Genomic DNA, 24,477 nt, shown 5'->3' with positions numbered 1-24,477 from the left:
TTTTTGCATGGGTCTGGGGTGTGAGGGGACTCAAACTATGACAGGTAGCAAGCAAAATGTGATACGTAAGACTAACATAGTGGGTATCAGCTCCCTCTTCCTTCTGCTGAGGCCACTTGGGACTCTGGAGTCAGTTCCTGTGGTTCCATATCTCCTCCAACAATACTTGGTGGTGTCTGACTCTGAATTTGCCTGTGCTGTTGGGTATACATTTCATTGTGGTTTTATTTTCCGTGACCATTAATGAGACTAAACATCTTTTTATATGTTTATGTGCCCTTTTTGCCTTGTCTGTGAAATTCCTGTTTAAGTATGTTTTCTGTTTTTTGTTTTGTTTTGTTTTGTTTTTGTTTTTTTCTTGTTGCTTCGTACAGTTGTTTATTCTGGTTGCAAGTCCCTATTGGTTATATGTGCTGGAAATATATTCTTCAGGCTTGCAGCTTGTCTTTTTACTTCCTTATTGTGTTTCTGATGGAAAATTCTTAATGGTTTATGCTTTTTGTATTTTGTTTTGGAAATCATTCTCTGCCAGATGTCGATATTCTCTATTGTGGTCTAAATATTTTATAGTTTTTCCTTTTACATTTAGTTTTAAGATCTACCTTGAATAGATTTTTCTCCCCTTTGGCTACTTTTAGTATTCTTCTTTAAGTTTCTTTTTAGCGGTTTGGCTTTGATACATCTAAGTAGCATTTTCCTTTTTTTTTGTGTTTTTTTGTTTTTTTTGAGACGGAGTCTCCCTGTCTCCCAGGCTGGAGTGCAGTGACGCAATCTCAGCTCACTGCAAGCTCTGCCTCCCGGGTTCACGCCATTCTCCTACCTCAGCCTCCTGAGTAGCTGGGACTATAGGCGCCCGCCACCACGCCCAGCTAATTTTTTGTATTTTTAGTAGAGACGGGGTTTCACTATGTTAGCCAGGATGGTCTTGATCTCCTGACCTCATGATCCGCCCGCCTCGGCCTGGCCTCCCAAAGTGCTGGGATTACAGGTGTGAGCCACCATGCCTGTCACCATTTTCTTTACATATATATTCTGCTCTGAGTTGAGCATCTTGAGTCTGTGAATTGGTATATTTTATCACTTTTGGAAAAACTTAACAAAACACAGTTGGATTATCATATCTGCTTCTGCATTCAGTCTGTTGCAGTGTCATGCATCATGTAGCCTTTGGAAAATGGAAGTGAGTAAAGCAACTGTCAGTATTAAACCAGTATAAACTGTTTGAAAGGGCCTGGGGTGCCTGAAGCATACTTCAAGAACCACTGTTCTAGGGTTTTGGTATGATGCATGTGCTGGCCTCCTAAAATGAGCTTTGGAGTGTTTCCTCTTTTTTTTCTGAACTCTGGAATAATTTGTGGGAAATTGGAATTATTATTTCTTGAATATTTGGTAGAACTTGGAAAATTTTCTGGGCCTGGAATTTTCTTTATAGGGAGACTTTTAAACTTTTGGTTCAGTTTCTTTAATGTTATAGAACTACTCAGAGTTGCTGTTTGTCCTTGAGATGCTTTTGGTAAGTATATTTTAAAATAATTTTTCCATGTTATCTGAGTTTTCAAATGTAGTGGCATAAGTTCATTGATATCATCTTATCTTTTAAATATATGCAGCAGTTAGAGTTATGTTCCCCTTTTCAGGTATTTATTTGCACCTTTTTCCTTGAACTCTTGATTAATCTTACCAGAATTTTATTAGTCTGTTTTTAAAAAAACAACTTTTACACTTTGGGAGGCTGAGGCAGGCGGATCACGAGGTCAGGAGATTGATACCATCCTGGCTAACATGATGAAACCCCGTCTCTACTAAAAAATACAAAAAAATTAGCCGGGCGTGGTGGTGGGTGCCTGTAGTCCCAGCTACTCGGGAGCCTGTGGCAGGAGAATGGTGTGAACCCGGGAGGCGGAGCTGGCAGTGAGCTGAGATCACACTACTGCACTCCAGCCTGGGCGACAGAGCGAGACTGTGTCTCAAGAAAAACAAAACACAAAAACAAAAAAACAACTTTTAGCCTTGTTGACTATTTCTATTTTGTTTTTAAATGAATTTCTGTGCTTTTATTTATTATTTTCTTCTGTTATCTTTGGTTTTATTTTGTTGTGGTATGTCTTTTTTATAGTTAATCTGCAACTCATGAAGATTTGTAAAGCTCATGTGTGAATACAGTGTTTGTTCCCTTAACCTTAATTTTGTTATATATGGAAACTATTTTTCAAACTATGAAGAACCCATTATTGAGTGGTATAATTGATCTAGTAGGTTATGGCCAGAATTTTTTAAAAAGCAATAGAATAACAGAGTAGAAAAATGGAGGGTTCATTGCATGTTCTGTGGCTAACACTGTGTACTCATAGTACATAGCTTAAATATTGTTTTGTGAAACTTTATTTAAAATGTCTATAGACACACATATATATATTTGTCTACATTGGGCCACGATATAACTTGTATTTCTTACTGTCAATTTTAGTTTAAAAAAAGTTTTGAAAAACACTATTAAAGGGTAGTTTGTCTAATATTAATAAAGGTTTCAAACCAGATGGTACAAAATACGTGAGGAGCTTGCTTTTACATGACCTATTCTGTGGCCCTATTTTAGACTTACTGATAACAGCCTCCAGTGGTGGGGCAAGGAATCTGTTTTAACAAACTCTTGTGCTTCTTACCCTTCAGGTGTTGGGGAACCACAGATTCAAGTATACACATAGACCTTGAGAGCTTCTTGGGAAGTTTTAACATAGGCCAGTGGAGGGCAGCTCCTTGCATGCATTTGTCCCAAAACCTCCTGTCTGCAAACTCCAGGAAGGATATGCAGAACGGCAAGCAAGCCATACCGTAGGGTGGGCTTGGAGCTGGTAGGGGATGGGAGCAGGCAGGAATGTTCTGCTGTTAGAATGATAGCAAAAGTGAAATTGCTGTCATGCCCACATTTCTGTCATAAAGCGATTAGAATATATTGAGTGACTGATGTATGATGTATATACTCCAAAGATGATCATGTTTTAAGCTCAAAATGTATGAATTTTTATATGTTAGTCAGTGACAAGCAAATTCCTTGTTACGTTCCAGTTTCTGGTCTCAGAGAGATATGACTTGAAATCATTTATGACCGTTGAGCATATTTTACCCAAAAAACTGACAGTGATTGTGACATTCAAGGCTTGGTAATACTCAGCTAGTTAGGCAGGAAGCAGTTTACCACGTGGGCAGTGATGGGGAGAGCTCCATTTATCCGAAGTAAAAATGGTTGATGAACTCTAAGATGGTCTGTGAGCTTTTCAGTTACTTCCCATTATATTAATAGGTTTCTTAGAAGATCCGTGAGTAGAATGATACCATTTTGTTATTTTATGTTATGTTATGTTTTGTTATGTTGTGTTATGTTATGTTATGTTATGTTATATTTTTTGAGACAGAGACTTGTTGTGTTGCCCAGGCTGTAGTATAGTGGCACGATCTCGGCTCACTGCAATCTCCGCCTCTCAGGTTTAAGTGACTCTCTTGCCTCAGCCTCCCAAGTAGCTGGGATTACAGGTGCCCGCCATCATGCCTGGCTAATTTTTGTATTTTTGGTAGAGACGGAGTTTCACCAGGTTGGCTAGGCTGGTCTTGAACTCCTGATCTCAGGTGATCCGTCTGCCTTGGCCTCCCAAAGTGCTGGGATTATAAGCATGAGCCACTGTGCCCAGCTTTTTTGTGGATTGGGATTTTGACATGCAGAATGTCAAAATAGTTTGTTGAGTAACATGGTAAGTCTGTGGCAGATGACGTAGCCACACTCAAGGCTCTGCCCTCCGCAAACAGTGTCTGGGAATCACAGAGGAGAAGTTTGTTTGGTAAGGATCTTAAAATGTGGTCTACATGGGAACTCTATGTTTTTAGCTGAGGACTAAAAATTTTCTTTACATCTCAGTCAATAATGCTTATTGGCTGTTTTATTTATCTATTGCTGTGTAAGAAACCACCCCAAAATTTAGAGGCTTAAAACAACAACAATCATTTGTTTGCTCATGATTACGGAATCTGCGCAGAGCTTGGTGGAGATGGCTCATCTCTTCCCTAATGGTTTTGACTGGGATCTCTGTGTCCGCTAGGGTAGGTTGCCTTTCACTGGGAGCTCAGCTTCCTTAGAGCCTGGCAGCTGGATTCGAAGAGTGCAAAGGCAGATGCTATAGGGCCTCTCAAGTCCTGTGCTCAGAAATCCCAGAACATCACTTCAGCCACATTTTCTTGGTCAAAGCAAATCATAAAGCTAGCCTAGATTCATGAGGAGGGGACGTGGATTCTACATTTTGTTTGGAGAAGTGCCACGCAAATTCAGAGATGGAAAGAATTGTTGGTGTTCATCTTTGTAAATGAATCTGCCACATTGGCCCTTTTCCTCCCTTTCTCCCTTCTCTCTTTCTCTTCCTCTTCCTCCCTCCCTTTGTCTCTCCTGCCCCATCCTTTCTTCATTTCTTCCATTCATCTAAATGCAACTATCACCTTCATTATAAATCATCACTATATGTTTTTTTTTTTTTTTGAGACAGAGTCTCGCTCTGTCGCCCAGGCTGGAGTGCAGTGGCCAGATCTCAGCTCACTGTAAGCTCCGCCTCCCGGGTTCACGCCATTCTCCTGCCTCAGCCTCCCGAGTAGCTGGGACTACAGGCGCCCGCCACCTCGCCCAGATAATTTTTTGTATTTTTTTAGTAGAGACGGGGTTTCACCGTGTTAGCCAGGATGGTCTCGATCTCCTGACCTCGTGATCCACCCGTCTCGGCCTCCCAAAGTGCTGGGATTACAGGCTTGAGCCACCGCGCCCGGCCTATATGTTTTATTTAAACGTGAAAGATTAATTTTTTTTCTTGTTGATACCCTTTTGTACTTTATTGATACTTTCCTAGTGGTGTTTTTACATTCTGCCTTTTGTTATAGTTTTGTGTTCTCTCCCTCATTAGAGTGGGGTCTTTACTTTCATCTTTGTTTTCTTCACAGTGCATCGTGGGTGCTCAATAATGGTTTGAATGAATAAGTGAATGAAAACAGATTTTTTTTTTTTTTTGACACAGAGTGTCGCTCTGTCACCTGGGCTGGAGTGCAGTGGCATGATCTCAGCTCATCGCAACCTCCACCTCCTGGATTCAAGCAATTTTCCTGCCTCAGCCTCCCAAGTAGCTGGGATTACAGGTGTATGCCACTATGCCTGGCTAATTTTTGTATTTTTAGTAGAGACGGGTTTTGCCATGTTGGTCAGGCTGATCTCGAACTCCTGACCTCAGGTGATCCACCCACCTCGGCCTCTCAAGGTGCTGGGATTATAGGCATGAGCTACCGCACCAGGCTAAAAACAGATTTTGGAATAATGAAGCATCAGTTTGTCCAGTTAAATCATTATTTTACATTAAGCAAGTGTTTTGAAATAAAATAACTGTCTTTTGCTATTCCACTTTTGATTTTTCTGCCTTGGTCCGAGCCCTCATTCCCAGAGTCCCACATTTGCCAGCTTCTGCTTTAGGCGAATGTGTATTGATAGGGTATAATAATATTTTATATTATGAATTAATATTTATGTTAAATATATGCAGTATTAAATATTAAATAAATTATATATGATGTATATTCATATATCTAGATATATATTTCTAAATGTTTTATTATTATTATTATACTTTAAGTTCTAGGGTACATGTGCATAACGTGCTGGTTTGTTACATATGTATACTTGTGCCATGTTGGTGTGCTACACCCATCAACTCATCAGCACCCATCAACTCGTCCTTTACATCAGGTATAACTCCCAATGCAATCCCTCCCCCCTCCCCCCCCCCATAATAGGCCCCGGTGTGTAATGTTCCCTGTCCCGAGTCCAAGTGATCTCATTGTTCAGTTCCCACCTATGAGTGAGAACATGCGGTGTTTGGTTCTGGTTCTCTGTTCTTGCGATAGTTTGCTGAGAATGATGGTTTCCAGCTGCATCCATGTCCCTACAAAGGACACAAACTCATCTTTTTTATGGCTGCATAGTATTCCATGGTGTATATGTGCCACATTTTCTTAATCCAGTCTGTCACTGATGGACATTTGGGTTGATTACAATTCTTTGCTATTGTGAATAGTGCCGCAAAGAACATACATGTGCATGTGTCTTTATAGCAGCATGATTTATAATCCTTTGGGTATATACCCAGTAATGGGATGGCTGGGTCATATGGTACTTCTAGTTCTAGATCCTTGAGGAATCGCCATACTGTTTTCCATAATGGTTGAACTAGTTTACAATCCCACCAACAGTGTAAAAGTGTTCCTATTTCTCCACATCCTCTCCAGCACCTGTTGTTTCCTGACTTTTTAATGATTGCCATTCTAACTGGTGTGAGATGGTATCTCATTGTGGTTTTGATTTGCATTTCTCTGATGGCCATGTTTATAAGAAGTGTTCAAAATCCCTTTTCGTTATTTCACCACACCACTTTAGGGAAAGAAATAGGTACATTAAAAGTCAAGGCTGGGCGCGGTGGCTTATGCCTGTAATCCTAGCATTTTGGGAGGCCGAGGCAGGCTGATAGCTTGAGCTCAGGAGTTCAAGACCAGCCTGGGCAACATGGCAAGACTCCTTCTCTACTAAAAATACAAAGAATTATCTGGGCGTGGTGGTCGCAGTTATTTGGGAGGCTAAGGTGGGAGGATCGCTTGAGCCTAAGGGGGTGGAGGTTGCAGTGAGCTGAGATTGTACCACTGCACTCCAGCCTGAGTGACAGAGTGAGACCCTTTCTCAAAAAAAAAAAAAAAGTTGAATAGTCTTTTCAAGTGTCATTTGCCATCCTAAACACTCGATTTTTCTTATTTCTCTCCCTGATGACCAGGAGTGTGAGAAAGAGGCTGTCTGTGTCATTATGTGTGCGTCGGTCAAGTATAATATCCGGGGTCCTGCCCTCATCCCAAGAATGAAGACCAAGCACCGAATCTACTATATCACCCTCTTCTCCATTGTCCTCCTGGGCCTCATTGCCACTGGCATGTTTCAGTTCTGGCCCCATTCTATCGAGTCCTCAAATGACTGGAATGTAGAGAAGCGTAGCGTCCGTGATGTGCCGGTGGTCAGGCTGCCAGCCGACAGTCCCATCCCAGAGCGCGGGGATCTCAGTTGCAGAATGCACACGTGTTTTGATGTCTACCGCTGTGGCTTCAACCCAAAGAACAAAATCAAGGTGTATATCTATGCTCTGAAAAAGTACGTGGATGACTTTGGCGTCCCTGTCAGCAACACCATCTCCCGGGAGTATAATGAACTGCTCACAGCCATCTCAGACAGTGACTACTACACTGATGACATCAACCGGGCCTGCCTGTTTGTTCCCTCCATCGATGTGCTTAACCAGAACACACTCCGCATCAAGGAGACAGCGCAAGCGTTGGCCCAGCTCTCTAGGTATCTCACACTGGTACAGCCCAGCGCCCAAGAGATACTTGAGTGGCCCTCAGGGAACTAAAGGGAAGGGAAGGATGGGAATGCTTCTGCTCTTGAGTCGGCCTCCCGATGCTGTCTTCTTGCAGGACGGGGTGTGTTGAAGGGACTGACTTGCAGCACGAGGCCTGTGTGGCAGCGTCTGCCTGTGTGCCCGTGAAGAGTAGTCTGCCGTCTCCGGCACTACTGCTGTGGGTTCCCAGCCTCTTAGAGTTTCCAAACTAAGGGTGGCTCTTCTTCCTATATTCTTCCTTTTAAATCTAAACGTGCTCCCGCCTCCTCTTAGCACTTACATAATACACATTCACTGTAAGAAGTCTGAAAATACAGGTAAGCAAAAAGAAGAATCTAAGATTCATTCCAAAATCCTGCCTCTTAAGAGATAAACATTATTAATATTTTGATGTTACTAAAAATATACATACACGTGTGTATATAAACGTTTTGTCCCAAATGGGATCACACAGTACATACTCTTTTGCTTTTTCCCTTATATATCATGAATATATTTCCAAATTATGACATAACTTTATGTTATTTTACTATATAACCTTAAGGGTTGCATAGTATTCCATTTTGCCGATGTTCTACCGTATATTTAGCCAGGCTTCTCTAATGTATTTGTGTTTCTTTAACCAAATGGTGAACATTTGGATAGTTTTCAACTTTTCATTGTTAGAAGCAGTTCTGTATGGGACAAGCGTGAAGTACACGTCCGTCCATTTTTTCTGTCATGGAGCCCGACTTGTGTCTGATGTGCTGTTAGGATTTCCAGGAGTTTGCTTAGCATACCTGAGAAGCGGCCCTATTTGGGCTTGGGGATCCTTGGTACTTGTTATCCAGTAACTGACTCTTGTCTCTTCATAGTGGACACATGAATTCTCCTACGTTTTAAATTTCTTGACAGGTGGGATCGAGGTACAAATCACCTGTTGTTCAACATGTTGCCTGGAGGTCCCCCAGATTATAACACGGCCCTGGATGTCCCCAGAGACAGGTAGGAGGCATATTTGGGGCTGTCCTTATGACGGGTTTCTGAGGATTAAGTAAATGCCAGATCCTTTTGTTCATGTGAAATTATATTCCTAAATCTACCGCATACTTTGTAATCAGAATTGTTTATTAAACTAGAAAATTGTCCTAAGTATTTTCCTCCTGAAGATTTAAAAGTGCTTAAATCTTTTATGGAAAACCGGTTAGGGCCTATGTCCTGGCATAGCCTCTAAAACTCTTTTCCCACTCTGGGTTGTGCACTTCTGAGTGTAACACATCCAGCCCCCGAAAGTGTGCCAGGCTTGTGCTAGCTGTCTCTGAATTCGGGAGCATTTGCCACAAGTACATGCACAGTTTACTGAGAGAAGGCAGCGTGGATATGTCAAAGTGATACCCAAAGCCTGTAATGTAGAGGGCAATGGGGGCATGCTGATTCTCATTTACCTTCTGTTGTTTCAGTCAGCAGGGTTCTTTCCGTCCCTCCCTCCCTCCCTGCCTGCCTGCCTTCATTACTGGCCCCTCTTGCCTTTCCTTCTTTCTAGAATAACCTTCCAAATAGGCAGATGTGGTGTGGGGTGGCCATGACTGCATGAGAGTGACTTTGAGTTCCCTCGCTGTATTTATCTGCCCTTTCCTCCACTGACTGAAACATTTGGGTGTGAACTTTCTTGGAAAGCTCTGGTATGAGGTGCTCCTTAAGGGACCTCCCTTAGTGCTTGGTTCAAGGCTTTGAGGAAAGTAGAAAGTTGGGGCCCCATATAAGGGTCCTGGGCAATACTCAAGGTATAGGAGTGTTAAGAGTTCACCTAAACTCGTTTATCACCAGTCTTATTACAGTTGGCGTTTAACTCTTAAAAATCATTGTTACTGAAAAGGCAACGGCCTGAGCTATTAGCCCGAGAACAGCCTGAGGTTAGTTCTCAACTTGTTAGAGGCTAACATTATCAATTACGAAAATCGACACTTAGTACTCCTTTTCCCCAGAAGATTAAATCTAAACCTTCTTTGCTTTAAGTGATTATCTAAAGTCAGTTTTGAGTTTCTGTCTGGAAATACAATTATAACTAGAAGAGACAAACACTCCAGGACCACCCCTCAGCTTAGGTGTAGAGACCATTTTGGACGATAGAGGGCAGTCCGGGTGCACAAATGCTGTAGGAAGTGGCTGAACACAGGGCAATTGCGGATTTGGCTCTCAGCCCCAGAGCAGGTGTGCCTGTTCCTGAGTGGGCTACTGTTTTATGGATTTGGTTGTTCTGAGGAAGTGAAATACTTTGGAGAACAGAGAAGGGAAGGAGAAGAGCTGTTAGGAGTGCAGAGTCTCCATCTCCTTTTCTGGATTTCTTTGCAGAAAGGCTTCTTTCTGTTTGGGGCATTTCACTTTTTGCTGACATTTTGGTATATGCATCTGTATGGGAGTTGGATTGTATTTTTATGAAGTGCACATGTTAAATGCAGTTGCATTTCTCTGCAGGAAGGTGTCAAGTAGACAGGAGAAAGTGTGAGTACATGCTAGAGTTTAGGTGTTAGGATCAGGAAGGCTAAATAGTTTTTCCTGTGCGTATATTTTTGTAAGTGATTATAGCCAATCCTATAGCAGGTAATGAATCGCCATCTAGTCCTTCTTTATCTTTGCATGTGGGAAATTTCATGTTGAAACTTAGGTGGCTGTCTTGTTGGGGTAAGGAATAGTAGATTTGTTTGTTAATTTTTTTAATCTTCATCCTTGCTCCTGGATTCAAAGGAGGTAAGAACAGTGAATGCAGAATGGTTTTACGGGAGCTGCATGTCAGATTGTTTGGAAATTAGAAAACAGATGGGCTAGGAAAATTAACAGTAATTTTTCCATATCAGTAAATAGTTAGTAAATATCTAGCCTTTGCTCATGTTTACCTGTCTCATAAATATTGTTTTACAGTTTGTTTGACTCAGTGAACAAATAAGGATGACCGATTGAATCGGTCTGCTTTTTGGGTTTTGTTTTGTGCAAAACCTGAAGCTTTATATTTGAGGAATTTGCAGGCCTGATTCCATGCATGGTTTAAAGGAAAGCGAAGGATAAACTTGCAGCCTCAGTGAATACTTAGATAGCAGGAGAGCTGGGAGAAAACATGCCCAACACTGGGTTAGGGAGGGTGGAGGATACGAGGCGATGGGGAGGAAGGCTCAGTGTCAGAGGAGACGTCCCAGAATCAGGCAGCCCTGCAAAGTGCTAAAAATGCTGGCGAGACCTCCAGTGATATAATACTTGGCCTGACCTGAGTCAGATCATCATATTAATACTTCTTTAGCTGCAGGTTTTCTATTCAGTCTCTTGCAACTTTGGAACTGATCTCTGATTTTGGTATACATAATGGGAAAACAGAATGTGCTGTTCAGAAATTCACTTTTCAGTCAATGTAAAACATGTGTTCTGTAAAGCAAGGGATGCTTACAATATTTTCTCCATTATAATGTAATGGAGACCTTGGCAGAAGAAGATACAGTGCTTTAAAGTTAAAGTCTTGTCAGTAGCAGGGCTGGCAGGAGGCCAGTTTGACTAGCTGCAGTCGTGGCTCTTTTTGAGATGACAAACAGAGATTGCATGTGGATGATCTTCAGCGTAAGGCATGCTTCCGATTGCTACTTTCCTACTGCCAGTGCTGAACGTTCACCTTAACCCCCTGGAACAGAATAACAAGTTTGGGGCCCCAGGGACAGAATAACAGTAAAGGTTGATGTGATATACACCTGCTTCCTTTCTCTCCACATGCACACCCACTTCTCCTCTGGGGCTGTGAGTGTAATAGCCTAATCACCCACGACCCTGGCTTACCTGGACTGCCGGGTGCTTGAATATTGCATCCATAGACATGGATTGTCTGCTTGTCTGCACATAGGCCATGGGGCCCACAGAGTCTGCTTGCCATCATGGTCATGGAACCTGCCCAAATTCATGTTGGACGGATTCAGTGCTGCATGCTAATCAGGAAAAATAAGACCGTATGTTGGTACCAAGGATAGTCATTACATTTTACAGAGTAGACCGGCAGCTGGAGAAGTTTTTAGCCTGCACGTTACCTCATTCACCAGTTCTTGGTTTCATAAAGCTTAAACAAACAGAGTGGGATTTCCAGGGGTGGTTTCAAAATCTTTGAACCTAAACTGGTCATGTTAGAAGGGAATGTAGGTTGTCATCAGGGCCGGGAGGGGATTGGTAGCAATCAATACTGCAAAAAATGTGGTTTCTCAGTTCAGACATCTTGGCTCAGACTTTGTGGTGTGTGCAATTGGCAGAGTTCTGCCTTAGAAAGTGATTTTGATGGGTTTGGGGTCCTGGGAGAGAATAACAGTAAAAGTTGGTGTGATAAACACCTGCTTCCTTTCTCTGATGAAGTGTCATTGTACTACTTGCTGGATCCAGTTAAAACAATGTGGTCACTGTTTTCTAATTAAGGAGAGTAAAGGCTAATACAAGCAAACTGCAAGAGAAGGACTGAGGGTTTAATTCTAGGTTCTGCTTCCTGTATAGGGAATTGGGTTAATAAGACTAAGTAGCTGGAATGGACAGTGAGAGCTGGTGGAGGCTACGTGATTGACACGTAGCTCTGGGATGATGGTGGAAAGAACTGCTTGGGGCAGGGACTGAAGAGAGGCTGGGGTGTAAGCGATATGAGATGTGATACTTTCTGGCCACCACTGCTTTGCAGGCCCATTGTCTTCTGAGATTCCAGTCAGTGGTTGGTAAATGACTGCCCCAACCAGTCTTCCCATGCAGAACTGTTATTATTCCTGTTACTGTAAATGTGTTTAATTATAAAGTATGACTAGGGAGAGGTAAATGGGATCTGAGTAAGGTAGCAGAGAGGCTGTCCATAAGGTGTCCTCTGGGCTATGATGTGTTTTAAAAACTGGGAAGTAAGGAAAGGTTATTTAGGACCCTGGGGAAGGCTGGTGATTCAAGAATAGAATGCAGCTGATGGCCCCGAGATGCGTGTATAAGGCATTTAATACAGTGTCTTTATAGAAAAATGACTCCGTAAACATTAGCTGGTTTTGATAATAAAGACTCAGTAATTCCTGTTCCTCTCCACAGGGTGTATCAGAATAAAGTCCTTCTTTCTCATCATTTAACAAAATCCTTTGCTCTCAGGGCCCTGTTAGCTGGCGGCGGCTTTTCTACGTGGACTTACCGGCAAGGCTACGATGTCAGCATTCCTGTCTATAGTCCACTGTCAGCTGAGGTGGATCTTCCAGAGAAAGGACCAGGGTAAGGTACATTCATCCCAGCCAGGTTTGCCTTTACTGAATCTGTGAGATGTTGACGAGGTTTAGCGTGGTGGACATCAAAGCAACCAAAACATCAGTTCCAGGGCAGGGTCCCTGAGGCACCCATCTTTCCCACCTCCACGCCAGTCTCATTCATCCTGCAGTTTTCTCTATCTCCGTAAATTCACAGTGCTGTGTACCAAGTTTTCTAAAGCAGGAATCCATGTGGTATCCTTAACTCCTTTCTCTCCTTTGTTTCCTATATCAAAGTAGGAAGTCCTGTTGATTCTACATCCTAAATACTTCCTAGGTCTATCTGCTCCCCGACTCCTCCTCCTCTACCCTAGACCAGGGAACTGTCATCTCTCCTCTGGGTTGCCGAAGCGGCTTCCTGTGTGGTTTCCCTGCCTCTTGAGGGTCTTGCTACCCTCAAGTCTGATCCTTGGCTTCACATTGCTCCTTAGGATAAGATTCACGTTGGTCCTTAGCCCACAGTCCTTAAAACGTCTTTCAAGGCTCTCTGTCATCTGACCGCTATCTGCATCTTTAGCTTTGTGTCTGAGAACGTTTTACTTCTTTCAGTTCCTAGAACACGCTGTGCTTTCTCTCCGTTTTCTGGGCGGTAGACACACTCTCCACTGTCTGCAGACCTTTTTCCTCATCTTCATCGATCTAAAATCCTGCTGGTGCCTTAGGTTTCAGCTTGAAACCACCTTCTGGGGTGGGGTGGAGGGGGTACCTTCTTGGCTCCTGCACTGGCTCCTGTGCTTTGTGCTCACATAGCAGCCTGCACGTCTCCCAGAGTGACACATGTGATGCCCATCGTGATGTCTTGCTCAAAGCCTGTCTTGTTTGGATTTTGGATTTTGTACATGCAGTGAAGCTGAGGTTAGTTTTTTGTTTTTGCTTTTTTTTTTTTTTTTTTGCTTTTTTAAGTGACAGAGTCTTGCTCTGTTGCCCAGGCTAGATTCAAACTCTTGGGCTCAAGCGACCCTCCTGCCTCAGCCTCACAAGTAGCAGGAACTGTAGGCCCATGCCACTGCATCCAGCTGTTTTTTTAAATTACCATATCTTCAGTGTGTGGCATTTCTTGGCTCATATTTTAGTATATGAGGGAGTAAATGAAAAGGGCTGACAACGTGGATGTGGAGCATGGATGTAACCTTTTTTTTTCTGTAGTCTATGTAAAAATTGTGCTGTTTCCTGGTGAGAATCTCAATAAGCATTAAACAAACATAACAAAAGCATCCTTTACTTGTGTGGAAGTTCTCAGAAGCAGAGGTGACCGATATATAAATTGTGACACTAAAAATGTCATATTTGGTTTGAGAAATGGGTCTCGTGGAAATAGTTTGCTTGGAGAACATTGGAACCATTCTTTAAGTATCTCAAATGTCCCCTGAGAAACCCTTGTGGACTCTGAGAAGTAAGATAACTTTTCTCAGGAGAAGACATCTCGCTCCTGTTTATGTTCTGCCATGTGGCCCAGGACCAAATTCTGAAACTTACATTAGCCATTCACTTAGCAAATTTTGTTATGTGGACGATGTGTAAAGCCCAGGTGAGCTTGAGACATTTTTGTTTCTACCCTTAGGCAAGTGCAGAGCAAGACTGAGTGGTTCATGAACTTGTTGCTTGGGATATCTTCTTGGATTTTTCTCCCTTCATGGACTCCCAGAGTTGACTTATTTTATTTTTAAAATTGAGATTAATTTATATACCATAAAATTTACTGTTTTAATGTGTACAATTTCATGGTTTTTAGTATATTTACAAAATTGTGCAACTATCATCAGGCCTACTACCTAATTCTAGAACATTTTCATCACTCCATAAACTTAATATCCAATAACAGTCAGTCCTTAACCTCTGTCCCCAGCAAGAATCCTTAATCTGCTTTTTGTCTCTATGGGTTTGCCTATTCGGGACATTTCCTATAAATATAATTATACAATAAATGGTCTTTTGTACCTGTCTTCTTTCACTTAGCGTAATGTTTCCAAGGCTTATTCATGTCATAGCACGGAATCAGTACTTCCTTTGTTTTTCGGCTGAATATTTCATCATATGAATATACCACATTTGGTTCATCTCTTCATCAGTTGATAGAAATTTGGATTATTTCCACCTGTTAGCTCTTAGGAATAATGCTGCTATGAACATTTGTATACAAGTTTTTGTGTAAAGCTGGTTTCAGTTCTCTTGACCTAGGAGCAGAACTGCTGGGTCCTACGGTAGCTCTGTGTTTAACTTTTTGAGGAGCTGCCAAACTCTTTTCCAAAGCGGCTGCACCATTTCACATTCCCACCAGCCAAGTATAAGAGTTTCGATTTTCCCCTATCCTCACTAACGCTGGTTATTTCCTGTGTTTTTTACTCTAGCCATCCTAGTGAATGTGAAGTCGTATCTTCATTGTGGTTTTGGTTTGCATTTCCCCACTGACTAATAATTTTGAGTATCTTTTCATGTGCTTATCGGCCGTTTATATAACTTCTTTGGAGAAATGTCTATTCAGATCATTTGCCCATTTTAAAATTGAATTGTCTTTTTATTGTAGAGCTGTAACAATTCTTTATCTATAACAGATGTTAGACCTTCATCAAATACATGATTTGCAAATGCTTTCTCCCATTCTATAGATTGCTTTTCACTTTCTTTTTTTTCTTTTTTTTTTTTGAGACGGAGTATTGCTCTTGTTGCCCAGGCTGGAGTGCAATGGCGCGATCTCGGCTCACCAAAACCTCCACCTCCCAGGTTCAAGCGATTCTCCTGCCTCAGTCTCCCAAGTAGCTGGGATTAGAGGCATGTGCTACCATGAGGGAGCTAATTTTGTATTTTTAGTGGAGACGGGGTTTCTCCATGTTGGTCAGGCTGGTCTGAAACTCCTGACCTCAGGTGATCCACCTGCCTTGGCCTCCCGAAGTACTGGGATTATAGGCGTGAGCCACTGCGCCTGGCCTCACTTTCTTGATAGTGTCCTTTGATGCACAAAAGTTCCTCATTTTGATGAAGTCATATCTATTTTTCCTTTGGTTACTTGCAGTTTTGGTGTCATTTTAAAGAAACCATTGCGTAATCCAAGGCCATGAAGATTTACCCTTACGTTTTCTTCTAAGAATTCTACAGTTTTAGCTCTTACATGTAGATTTTTGGTTCATTTTGGTTAATTTTTGTATGTGGTATAAGGTGGGGGTCCACCTTCATTCTTTTGCTTGTGTATGTCTAGTTGTCTAAACACCACTTGTTGAAAAAACGAGTCTTCTTCCATTGAGTGGTCTTGGTACCCTTGGTTACTTGCAGTTCATAGATATATGGGTTTATTTTTGGATTCTCAATTCGAATCTGTTGGTCTATATGTCTGTTATGCCAGTACCACATTGTCTTGGTTACCATAGCTTTGTATTAAGTTTTGAAATAAATGTAAGTTCTCCAACTTTGTTCTTCCTTTTTCTTTTTTTAAGAGACAAAGTCTCGCTCTGTCACTCTGGAGTGCTGGATTGAATTGGTGGAATCATAGCTCACTGCAGCCTTGAACCCCTGGGCTCAGGCGATCCTCGTGCCTCAGCCTCCCAAGTAGCTAGGACTATAGGCACATGCCACCGCGCCTGGCTAAATTTTTGTAGAGACAGGGTCTTGTGATATTGCCCAGGCTGTGTTCTTCTTTTTCAGAGTTTTTCTGACTATTCAAGGTCCCTTGCATTTTAATTAACTATTTTTGTTATAAGTAAATATAAATTAAAAAGTCTAAACTGTCTGCGCTTATACAACTACAAAACTGAAACAAATTTACAAATTAAATATAAGCACATCTATAAAACTAATAACATTCAGATTAACATAATTTAATATGATAGCTGATGCTGTTTCTTTGAAATGGGATTGCATCTTTTAGGTGAATATAGAGTTAATTATGGGTTTGCTGGGTTTGATGTGCCTATACTGTTGTATGTTGGGTGACAATGTACTTTTTTTTTTAACCATGTTTTCTATTTGAACCATTAGAAGCTTCCCTTTAGATAGCATATTGTGACATCATTTATCTTCATATGGTGCAGATGCATGATTCATATTTTTTCCCAATATTTTATTATGAAAATGTCCAAACAGATAGCAAAGTTTAAAAAATTTTATAGTGAACATCATGTATACTCACAGCCTAGATTCTATCTGTGTTTTACTCTACTGCTTTATGATTTACGTTTTAAGCATTTCTCTCATCTCATTAGCCCACTAAATACAAACTTGGAAGTTGAATATTTTTTAGTAGTATTCATCATTAAATACGAGCAAAACTATTCCCAAACTAAGTTTTTGGATTATCATCAAAATGGAAATACACAAATAATTCTTACAGTGAATTCATGGACAGAAGAAACTGGTATAATTCAGTGCCCTATTTCAAGGTTAGATTTTCATAAACTCAGAAAGGATGATCTACATTAGCCCAGCTGGTACCCTCGGGGGTGGTACAAGTTTCTGTTATGTGCCTAGGATCTTAATTTGGCATATTTATGTAGCATGAGATAGAAATAACTGTAAGTAGAGAAAAGAGTTACTTCTCTGTTTGCTGCTTCTGTGAGCATTTACTTAAATCTGTTGTGTGATTTTAAAAGTTTTTATTCAGTTCTTTTTCTCTTTTTTTCCTCCTAAAGTTGTTCTGGAAATTATTTAATTCAATTCAGTTGAGTTCAGTTCACTTCAAGTCAAACCTTTATTGAAGGCCTGTTTGGGCCAAATATTGGGCTAGACTGCTGGCTGTCATCAGGAGAAAGGGAATGATTTTGTTCCCCAGGGGACGTTTGGCTATATATATATATATATATATATATATATATATATATATACATTTTTGACTGCCATGACTGTGGGGATGTATGTCAGAGGGTCCTGAAGACCACTTCCAGTTACTATGATTTGCCAGGAGGGCTCCATGACTCAGCATATAATTGAACTAATGTCTGTGACTTATTACAGCAAAAGGATGCACAGCACAGTCAGAGAGTTAGAAGGCGCATGGGGTGAATCTGGGGGAAACCAGGCACAAGCTTCCAAGCACCCTCTTCCAGTGGAGTGCACAGGATGTGCTCAGTTCCCTCAGCAGCAAGCTGTGACAACACTTGTGAAATGCTGTCAACCAAGGGAGCTCGTCAGAGACTTAGCACCCAGGGCCTTTCTTAGGAGCTGATTGCATAGGCTGTCTCTGCCTGGCACGTGCCAAACTTCCAGACTCCTAGAAGGAAAGCATGTGTTCAGCATAAACCACATGTGTGTGCAGTTTGAACACAGGGAGCCACCCTTATCATTCCCAGGGATGATGGGAACCCTCTCCAAATCCAAGTTTCCAGATGACAGCCAAAAACCAAACTTATAAGCAAGCCTTTCTAAGGAGAACACTCAGGCCTGCTATGTTAATCCTTCTCTGCACAGGACAGGGTAGCCCCCAACAACAAGAAGTACTGAGTGCAAATGTCAGCAGCACTGGGGTTGAGAAACCCTGGGTGAGGCAGAGAGTGACATGTGAGGACTGGTCTGCTACGACTGCTCAGCTGCCTGTGGGCCTCTGTCTTAAGTGCACTTTTCTTGAGACCACGTGAACCAAACTCTCTCTTTATTGTTTAATCCCTCTCATATAATCTAGCTCTCTTATATTGGTTTAGGACTCTTGATCCCTTTCAGATTTAATCCAGGGAAGAAAACTGCAAATAAAAGCTTTAGTGAAAATAAAACAAAGGAGAAAAACCACTCCAAACAGTAAAACTCATTTTCAGATAATTAGTTTCAGAGATTTAGATACATCGATATATAATTAGTTTCAGAGATTATATATTGGTGGTATTTTCCTAGTAATTTAGTGTCTCTAATTTTTGTGTATAACTCAGCCGGAATTAATATCTTTAACTGGATCCTTTGAAAAGGTGTTAGTTAGTTTCTAAAGTTCTGTGGTTCCATAACCCGATAGGAGCGTCTGTTTTATCTTCAGGGTAGCACCGAAAGGTCAGTCTGCACTGAGCATGAACCTACCTCTGCTGGCCAATTTCTGCAAGTTGGCTTGGGCCCGTGCTGTCCATTTTGGTGCCAGCTTGCAGTCTGGCCATGCTCTTGTGGTGTTAACTTTTATATAACAACATCTCCCACCACCACCCCTCCCTGCCCCCGAAAACCCAGACAAAAAAAAATAAAAAAGTGAAGACAGGTTCAGACTCATCGTCCTGCCAGGGACTTGGGAGAAGGCAGGGTGGGCCACCTCATGGCAGTGTTTTGGGTTTGTTGGTCCTTGTGAGAGTTGCTGTTTAAGGGAATTCCCACATCTCTTGTGGGCTATACAGAATAGCGAGAGCTTTGCTTTTATTTTTGTTTTAAATCTCTGTCAGTATTTGTTCAATGGAAAGCGGATGATTGTTGCTATTGATAGCTGCTTCTCACAGCTGTTTTGGCCTCAGCTGGAATTCTTGTCATTTTCCTTCTAAAAGGAACTAAATTGGGAGTTTACAACTGTTACTATTGAGGGAGACTTCAAGTTCTCAGCATGGTTTTGCTTAAACTTAGATATCAGTGCTGCTAGGAGACATGAAAGCCATAGATAGTCATTTTAGCCTTTAAAAGAAAAACAAATCCACCTTAAAATGTAGTTGGCTTAAAACTAAAATGGGCATACTCCTTCAACCATCTGCCCTGTCAGGGACAGCCAGCATGCAAGCAGGGGACACATTTTTAGACTCGTTCACATCTACACATTTATGTTGAAAATGGAGTAGCAGTGGAGTGGGGATCCAGTGATCCTGGTAACTGAATGTCTAAAATAGAACTTTATTTCTTATCAGTGAAAGCTAACCCAGAGTCTTTCTTCAGAGTTTCTTTGAGCACCACACATCGACATCTGTATTTATTTCTATATCTGTACAGATAGATGTCTATCTATTGTATTGAAAACCATGCATTCATCTCAGTATCTCTAGTTCCATCCGACACTGCAGGGGCATTCTGGTTTTCTCTCTTTCCATATTTGTAACTCCCTTCTCTGACTCCTAGAAATCTGGCTCCCATTATCCTCAATATCTTTACTTATTTGATCAACCCTCTTGTATTAATCAAACTTCTGTTGTCCCCCTGCCCCCACACTGCACAGAGGCCTTCCCTACCCCTCCTCATCCCTGCTCAGACTCTGACCCCCCACGTTGTGCTGTTCTGCACCCTCCTGGCACAGATGCCTTCCTCACACTTCTTGGGTTCTAGCGCTGGAGTGATGCTATCATTACCACCATTCTCCCCACAATTTGGGCACCCTTCTCAGCCTGCCCAGGCTCTAACACTCTGTTATGAGCTGCCCAGATGCCCTCCTAACCTCACTTGGTCTCCAGCATCCCCATAACCCTTACCCCAGCACAGAAGCCTTCTTTTCCCTTCTGGGGCTCTGACATCCTGCGCCAGGCTACCTTACTACTCTTCTCTTAAGCAGAAGCTCCCACCCCACTAGGACTTGAACATTCCACATGCGCCTTCTTCCCCACCCGACCATGCAGAAATGCCCTCTGGGACTCCAACACTCTATGCACTTCTGCCTGGACAGCCTCTTCACCCCTCTTGGATGCCCACCTGTTTATTCTTTTTCTGGAGAGGGTAGAACACTAGTTTTGTGCTATCAGCTCTACTTAAAGAGAAAGGCTCCAGAAACATCCATGAGATCCTTCAAAGAACCAGGATCTTATGGTTTGGAAAGACCTTTAAAGACCATTTAGTTGAAGCATGAGTTTTCAGTAACTTTTTCCTGAAAAAGTTTCTGGTTTATATTGAAAAATCACCAACTCACCAGACAGTCCATTTCATTTTTGAATAGCTTTAATTATTGAGGAAGTTTCCCTGCTTGTCTTGTGGGTTTGACTATAAATTTTCCTCTAGTTTAAACAGGTAAGTTTGATTATAGAAATAATTTGAGCAAAAATGGTGTTTACTTTGAGATGAACCGTGTGTGCTCCCTATATGTGATCTCGCCATCACTAAGTCATCCTCTGAAAATTAATACTTTTACAAAAGAAAAATTACTGAGGCTCAGGGCTGGGAGTAGAACTCAAAAGCCTGTTTCAATGTCTACAAAGAATACTTTTGGCTATAAATATTCAACATATTGCTCAATAAATTGTAATTTAGGAAGAAATGGGCCAGGAAAAAGGAACCAGTCTGTACAGCTGATCCAAACCATCTCCCTGCTGGGTTGCTGCTGTATATCTTTCTTATCTCACTTACCCTCACCCTGGCCTCTGACTCTCGCCTACCTCGTGGAACGGCTCCATTAAGTAGAACTTTCTGCAGTAAGTACATGGTCTACATTTGTGCTGTCAGGCAGCCCCCAGCCACGTATGGCTATTGAGCACTGGCAATGGGCCTAACGTGACTGACAAACTGAACTTTTAATTTTATTTACTTTTAATTAGTTTAATTTAAATGGCCTCAGGTGGCTAGTCGCTATTAGACAGTGAAGTTCTAGGGAGTCTGCTGGTTCCTTTTTTTCTTAATTGTGATGTGGGAAGTGCCTTTTGCTCTTAGTTCGGCCAAAAAAAGAATTGATTCTGAGGATGTAAAAGCAGCCTGGCTGTGGTATAGGTTGCTCTTTTCTCTGGGTTTATTTGACTAGTCTGGCTGGTTAGGCGGGTGTTCACCTTCACTCATTGCTTTATGTGATTTGGACCTGAAGCTTAATCCTCTGTAAAAGAAGATGACGTTCTCAGTTAGAGTATAATTATTGAGTGAGATACTCCCCAGCTAGAACTTCCAAACAAGTCTGAGTAACTAAGCGAAAGTAACAATTACCATTCTCTCTTCAAAGCCAAAAACAATTAAAAAAAAAAAAAAAAGGATGGGTTCACAAACTCTAGGTTGCGTGGTGGCGTTGCCTGTGAGAGATATGTAGTCCTAGTATCTTCCCTGGGCTGTACCAGTTTGAGCTAGATTTCACTGGGTGTTGCTTCTAGGCCTGATGAGTGTTTCATTTCTTCCTGGAACATGCTTTCTGTAATTCTTCTCTTTGACACTGATTCCTTGTGGTCCCTCGGCCTAAACAGATTGAGTATCCCTTATCCAAAATGCTCGGGACCGGAAGTGTTTTGGATTCCTGATTTTTTCAGATTTTGGAGCATTCGCATTATACTCTTGGTTGAGCATTCCAAATCCAGAAATCTAAACTGTTTCAATGAGTGTTTCTTTTGAGCGTCATGTTGGCATCCAGAAAGTTTTGGATTTTGGAGCATTTTGGATTTCAGATTTACAGACTTGGTATGCTCAACCCGTATAGCTTTTATGTTCTGTACTCTGTCTGTCTTGTGGGGGTCTTGTCTTCCAGGAGGGAATTACTTCCCATCTGGTCTCCCCAAAATCGTCCCCTTGACTTCAGGCTTACTAACTTTGTGTTCCCATTTCTGTCTCTTGTGAAGATCTGCATGGCACTAGACCCTTGGAGATCTTTCTTTCTCTGTTTTCTTTTACACATCCTTGCCGTCCAGATGTTAAGACTGGAGATTCCAGGCTTTAATGAAGATCGTTTTTTCTACTTCTTGTTTTCAACTACCAATTCGGTCTCCCTCCCATTTATGTGGCCATGATGATGGGGACTTTCCCTGGAGCCCCTCCATTGCACAGGGATGCTATTCAACAGCCAGGAGGAGCCCTTTCCAGAGTCCTTCAGTTGCATGCCAGTGCTTCCCATCGAGCTTCCCTCTTCCCCCATTTGAAGAATGCAGCCAGCTTCCAGGGCCTTTTAGATGGGGGACTCAGATGTAACTAAGACAACACTCTGATGTGCCTTCCAAATAATCAGTTAGTTTCTCTCTTTCTACATACACACACACATATTTATAGCATGCGCTGTCAGCTTAGCATATTATAAGCATTTCCTCACAATATCAAGAACTGTTCCCAAATAAGATTTGTTATGATTGCATAATATTTCAGTGTGTGAATGAATCATATCTTACCTTCTCACCATATATAATATGTTAAATATTTACTAATACTACAGAAGATAATTTAAAAAAAAATCAGTGGATGTCAAGACTGGTAAGGAAACAGTGCCATAAGTTTAATATCAAAGTTTGTCTTACCTTGACTAACATACCAGCTGCAATTTGCCAATCACCTGTTTTTTTCCCTTGTAGTCCGCGGCGATACTTCCTCATATCGTCTCAGGTGGGTCTCCATCCCGAGTACAGAGAAGACCTAGAAGCCCTCCAGGTCAAACACGGAGAGTCAATGTTAGTGCTTGATAAATGCACCAACCTCTCAGAGGGTGGCCTTTCTATCCGTAAGCGCTGCCACAAGCACCAGGTCTTCGATTACCCACAGGTGCTACAGGTGAATGTCATTCATTACCTCTCCCAAGGCTCGGTAGATGTTGCTTCCATGGGTTAAAATTGAGCCCAACAATCCTGAGTTGTTTTCCACATGCAACTAGAATTACCCAAGGGGAAGAAAACGTAGCATTGTTCTTTACTGGACACGTAGACCTTGAGGTACTTGGATGTCTGGTGTCTTGTGTTCGTGCAAAGCTGCTTGGCCTATGAGAGTTCATACTCCTTTCAGATATTCATTATACTTCAAAAACACAAATCTCATAGATTCACAGAGAAGCCACATGGACAAATCAGGCAAATGTATCTTGCTTTTACCCCTGTATTCATAAGGCAGTCCAGAGAAATTTTCTTCTTTGAGGTGGCAACTTGCATCCCTTGACCATACTGGCCTACAGAGCCACAGTGAACTTCCCCTGGAGTGAAGGGGTTTGGGGGTTGTTTTTATCGTTTTGGTATTTGGTGTTCTTGCCACCTTTAGCATGTCCTGTCAGTAGCATGTCCTTTATTTACATAATGGGAATGGCTGTACTTCTATAACCACAGGGAAAGCAGTCCCTTTGGGGATGTTTTATATGTAGGATATTTGACATTCCAATGGTATGGGGGCTAGGAAATGAGAAATTGAGCTTTGTTTACTTAAATATTTAAAATGGGCACAGGTTAGTTAAAGAAGAAACATAAAGGAGCTGGTGTGATTTTTTTTTTTTTTTTTTAAATCTCCAGAGAGTTGCCTATACCGGGATTGTAAAAATACACTCAAAAAGTGCTACACTCCCTCTGGAATGTCTGGCTGGTAACAGTGGTGATGAGGGCAGGAGTATTTATAGTAACCTTTGTCTAGACAGGAAAAATGGTTATCAGCACATGTGTCCACATCTGGATGCTGACTCTCGAGGTCAGGGGAGCTTTCCACCTGCACCTCCGGGCACCACGATGACTTCTCTTCCTCTCCTCTTGCTGCTTTTCTCATTTATCCCCAGAGGTGTTTGGAATATTGGATTCCTTTATTTCTTTCACTGAACTTTCCTTTTCTGTAGCTTTAAAGATTAGTGTTTTTTTAATTGTTGTTGTTTTTGTTTTGTTTTGTTTTTTAATCTTTTCCCCTCCTTAAGAGGCAAAAACTGGGAGAAACAGGAAGTTAGATAGTTAGGGTCTCTGTATTTTGGTTTACCTATTGCAACTGTTTTTTCTGTGGTACGTCTCTCCTTTTCCCAAGTATTCCCCACATTGAGGGGGTTTGAGGGAGTGAATGAGGAAGACATTTTTCATTAGATTTCTTTTTTTTATAGAACATATCAGTCTTAACATCTTTTCAGAGGCATTGAATTCATGAAATGAATATCTTCTATATAAAAAGCACACTGTTAGATGCTATGGGGGGTAGAAAGATGAAAAGAGATTTGATACCTTCCCTATAGGGGGTCTTCTAGAGAGCCTGAAATTCCCAGACAA

General features: G+C 41.7%; 1 protein-coding gene across 10 annotated transcripts in view; it reads left to right on the top strand.

Annotated features, from left to right (window-relative positions):
- Positions 1–24,477, top strand: part of EXT2 (exostosin glycosyltransferase 2) — a 198,752-nt gene that overhangs the window by 6,498 nt on the left and 167,777 nt on the right. For 5 of the 10 annotated variants that reach the window (XM_077963089.1, XM_077963086.1, XM_077963087.1 and 2 more), the window contains exons 2-6: positions 5,655–5,767; positions 6,843–7,408; positions 8,352–8,441; positions 12,570–12,686; positions 22,831–23,026. In XM_077963089.1, coding sequence (XP_077819215.1) covers positions 5,666–5,767; positions 6,843–7,408; positions 8,352–8,441; positions 12,570–12,686; positions 22,831–23,026 — 1,071 coding nt within the window. In that variant the 5' untranslated portion in view covers positions 5,655–5,665. The remainder of the gene's footprint in view (positions 1–5,654; positions 5,768–6,842; positions 7,409–8,351; positions 8,442–12,569; positions 12,687–22,830; positions 23,027–24,477) is intronic. The other 5 variants (XM_077963091.1, XM_015114420.3, XM_028833497.2 and 2 more) reach the window with 1 other exon arrangement.

Source organism: Macaca mulatta, chromosome 14 (genome assembly GCF_049350105.2).
Source record: "Macaca mulatta isolate MMU2019108-1 chromosome 14, T2T-MMU8v2.0, whole genome shotgun sequence".
NCBI classification, from domain to species: Eukaryota; Metazoa; Chordata; class Mammalia; order Primates; family Cercopithecidae; genus Macaca; species Macaca mulatta.
Note: the sequence above shows the minus strand (reverse complement) of the source record. Positions and strands in the feature narration are given on the sequence as shown.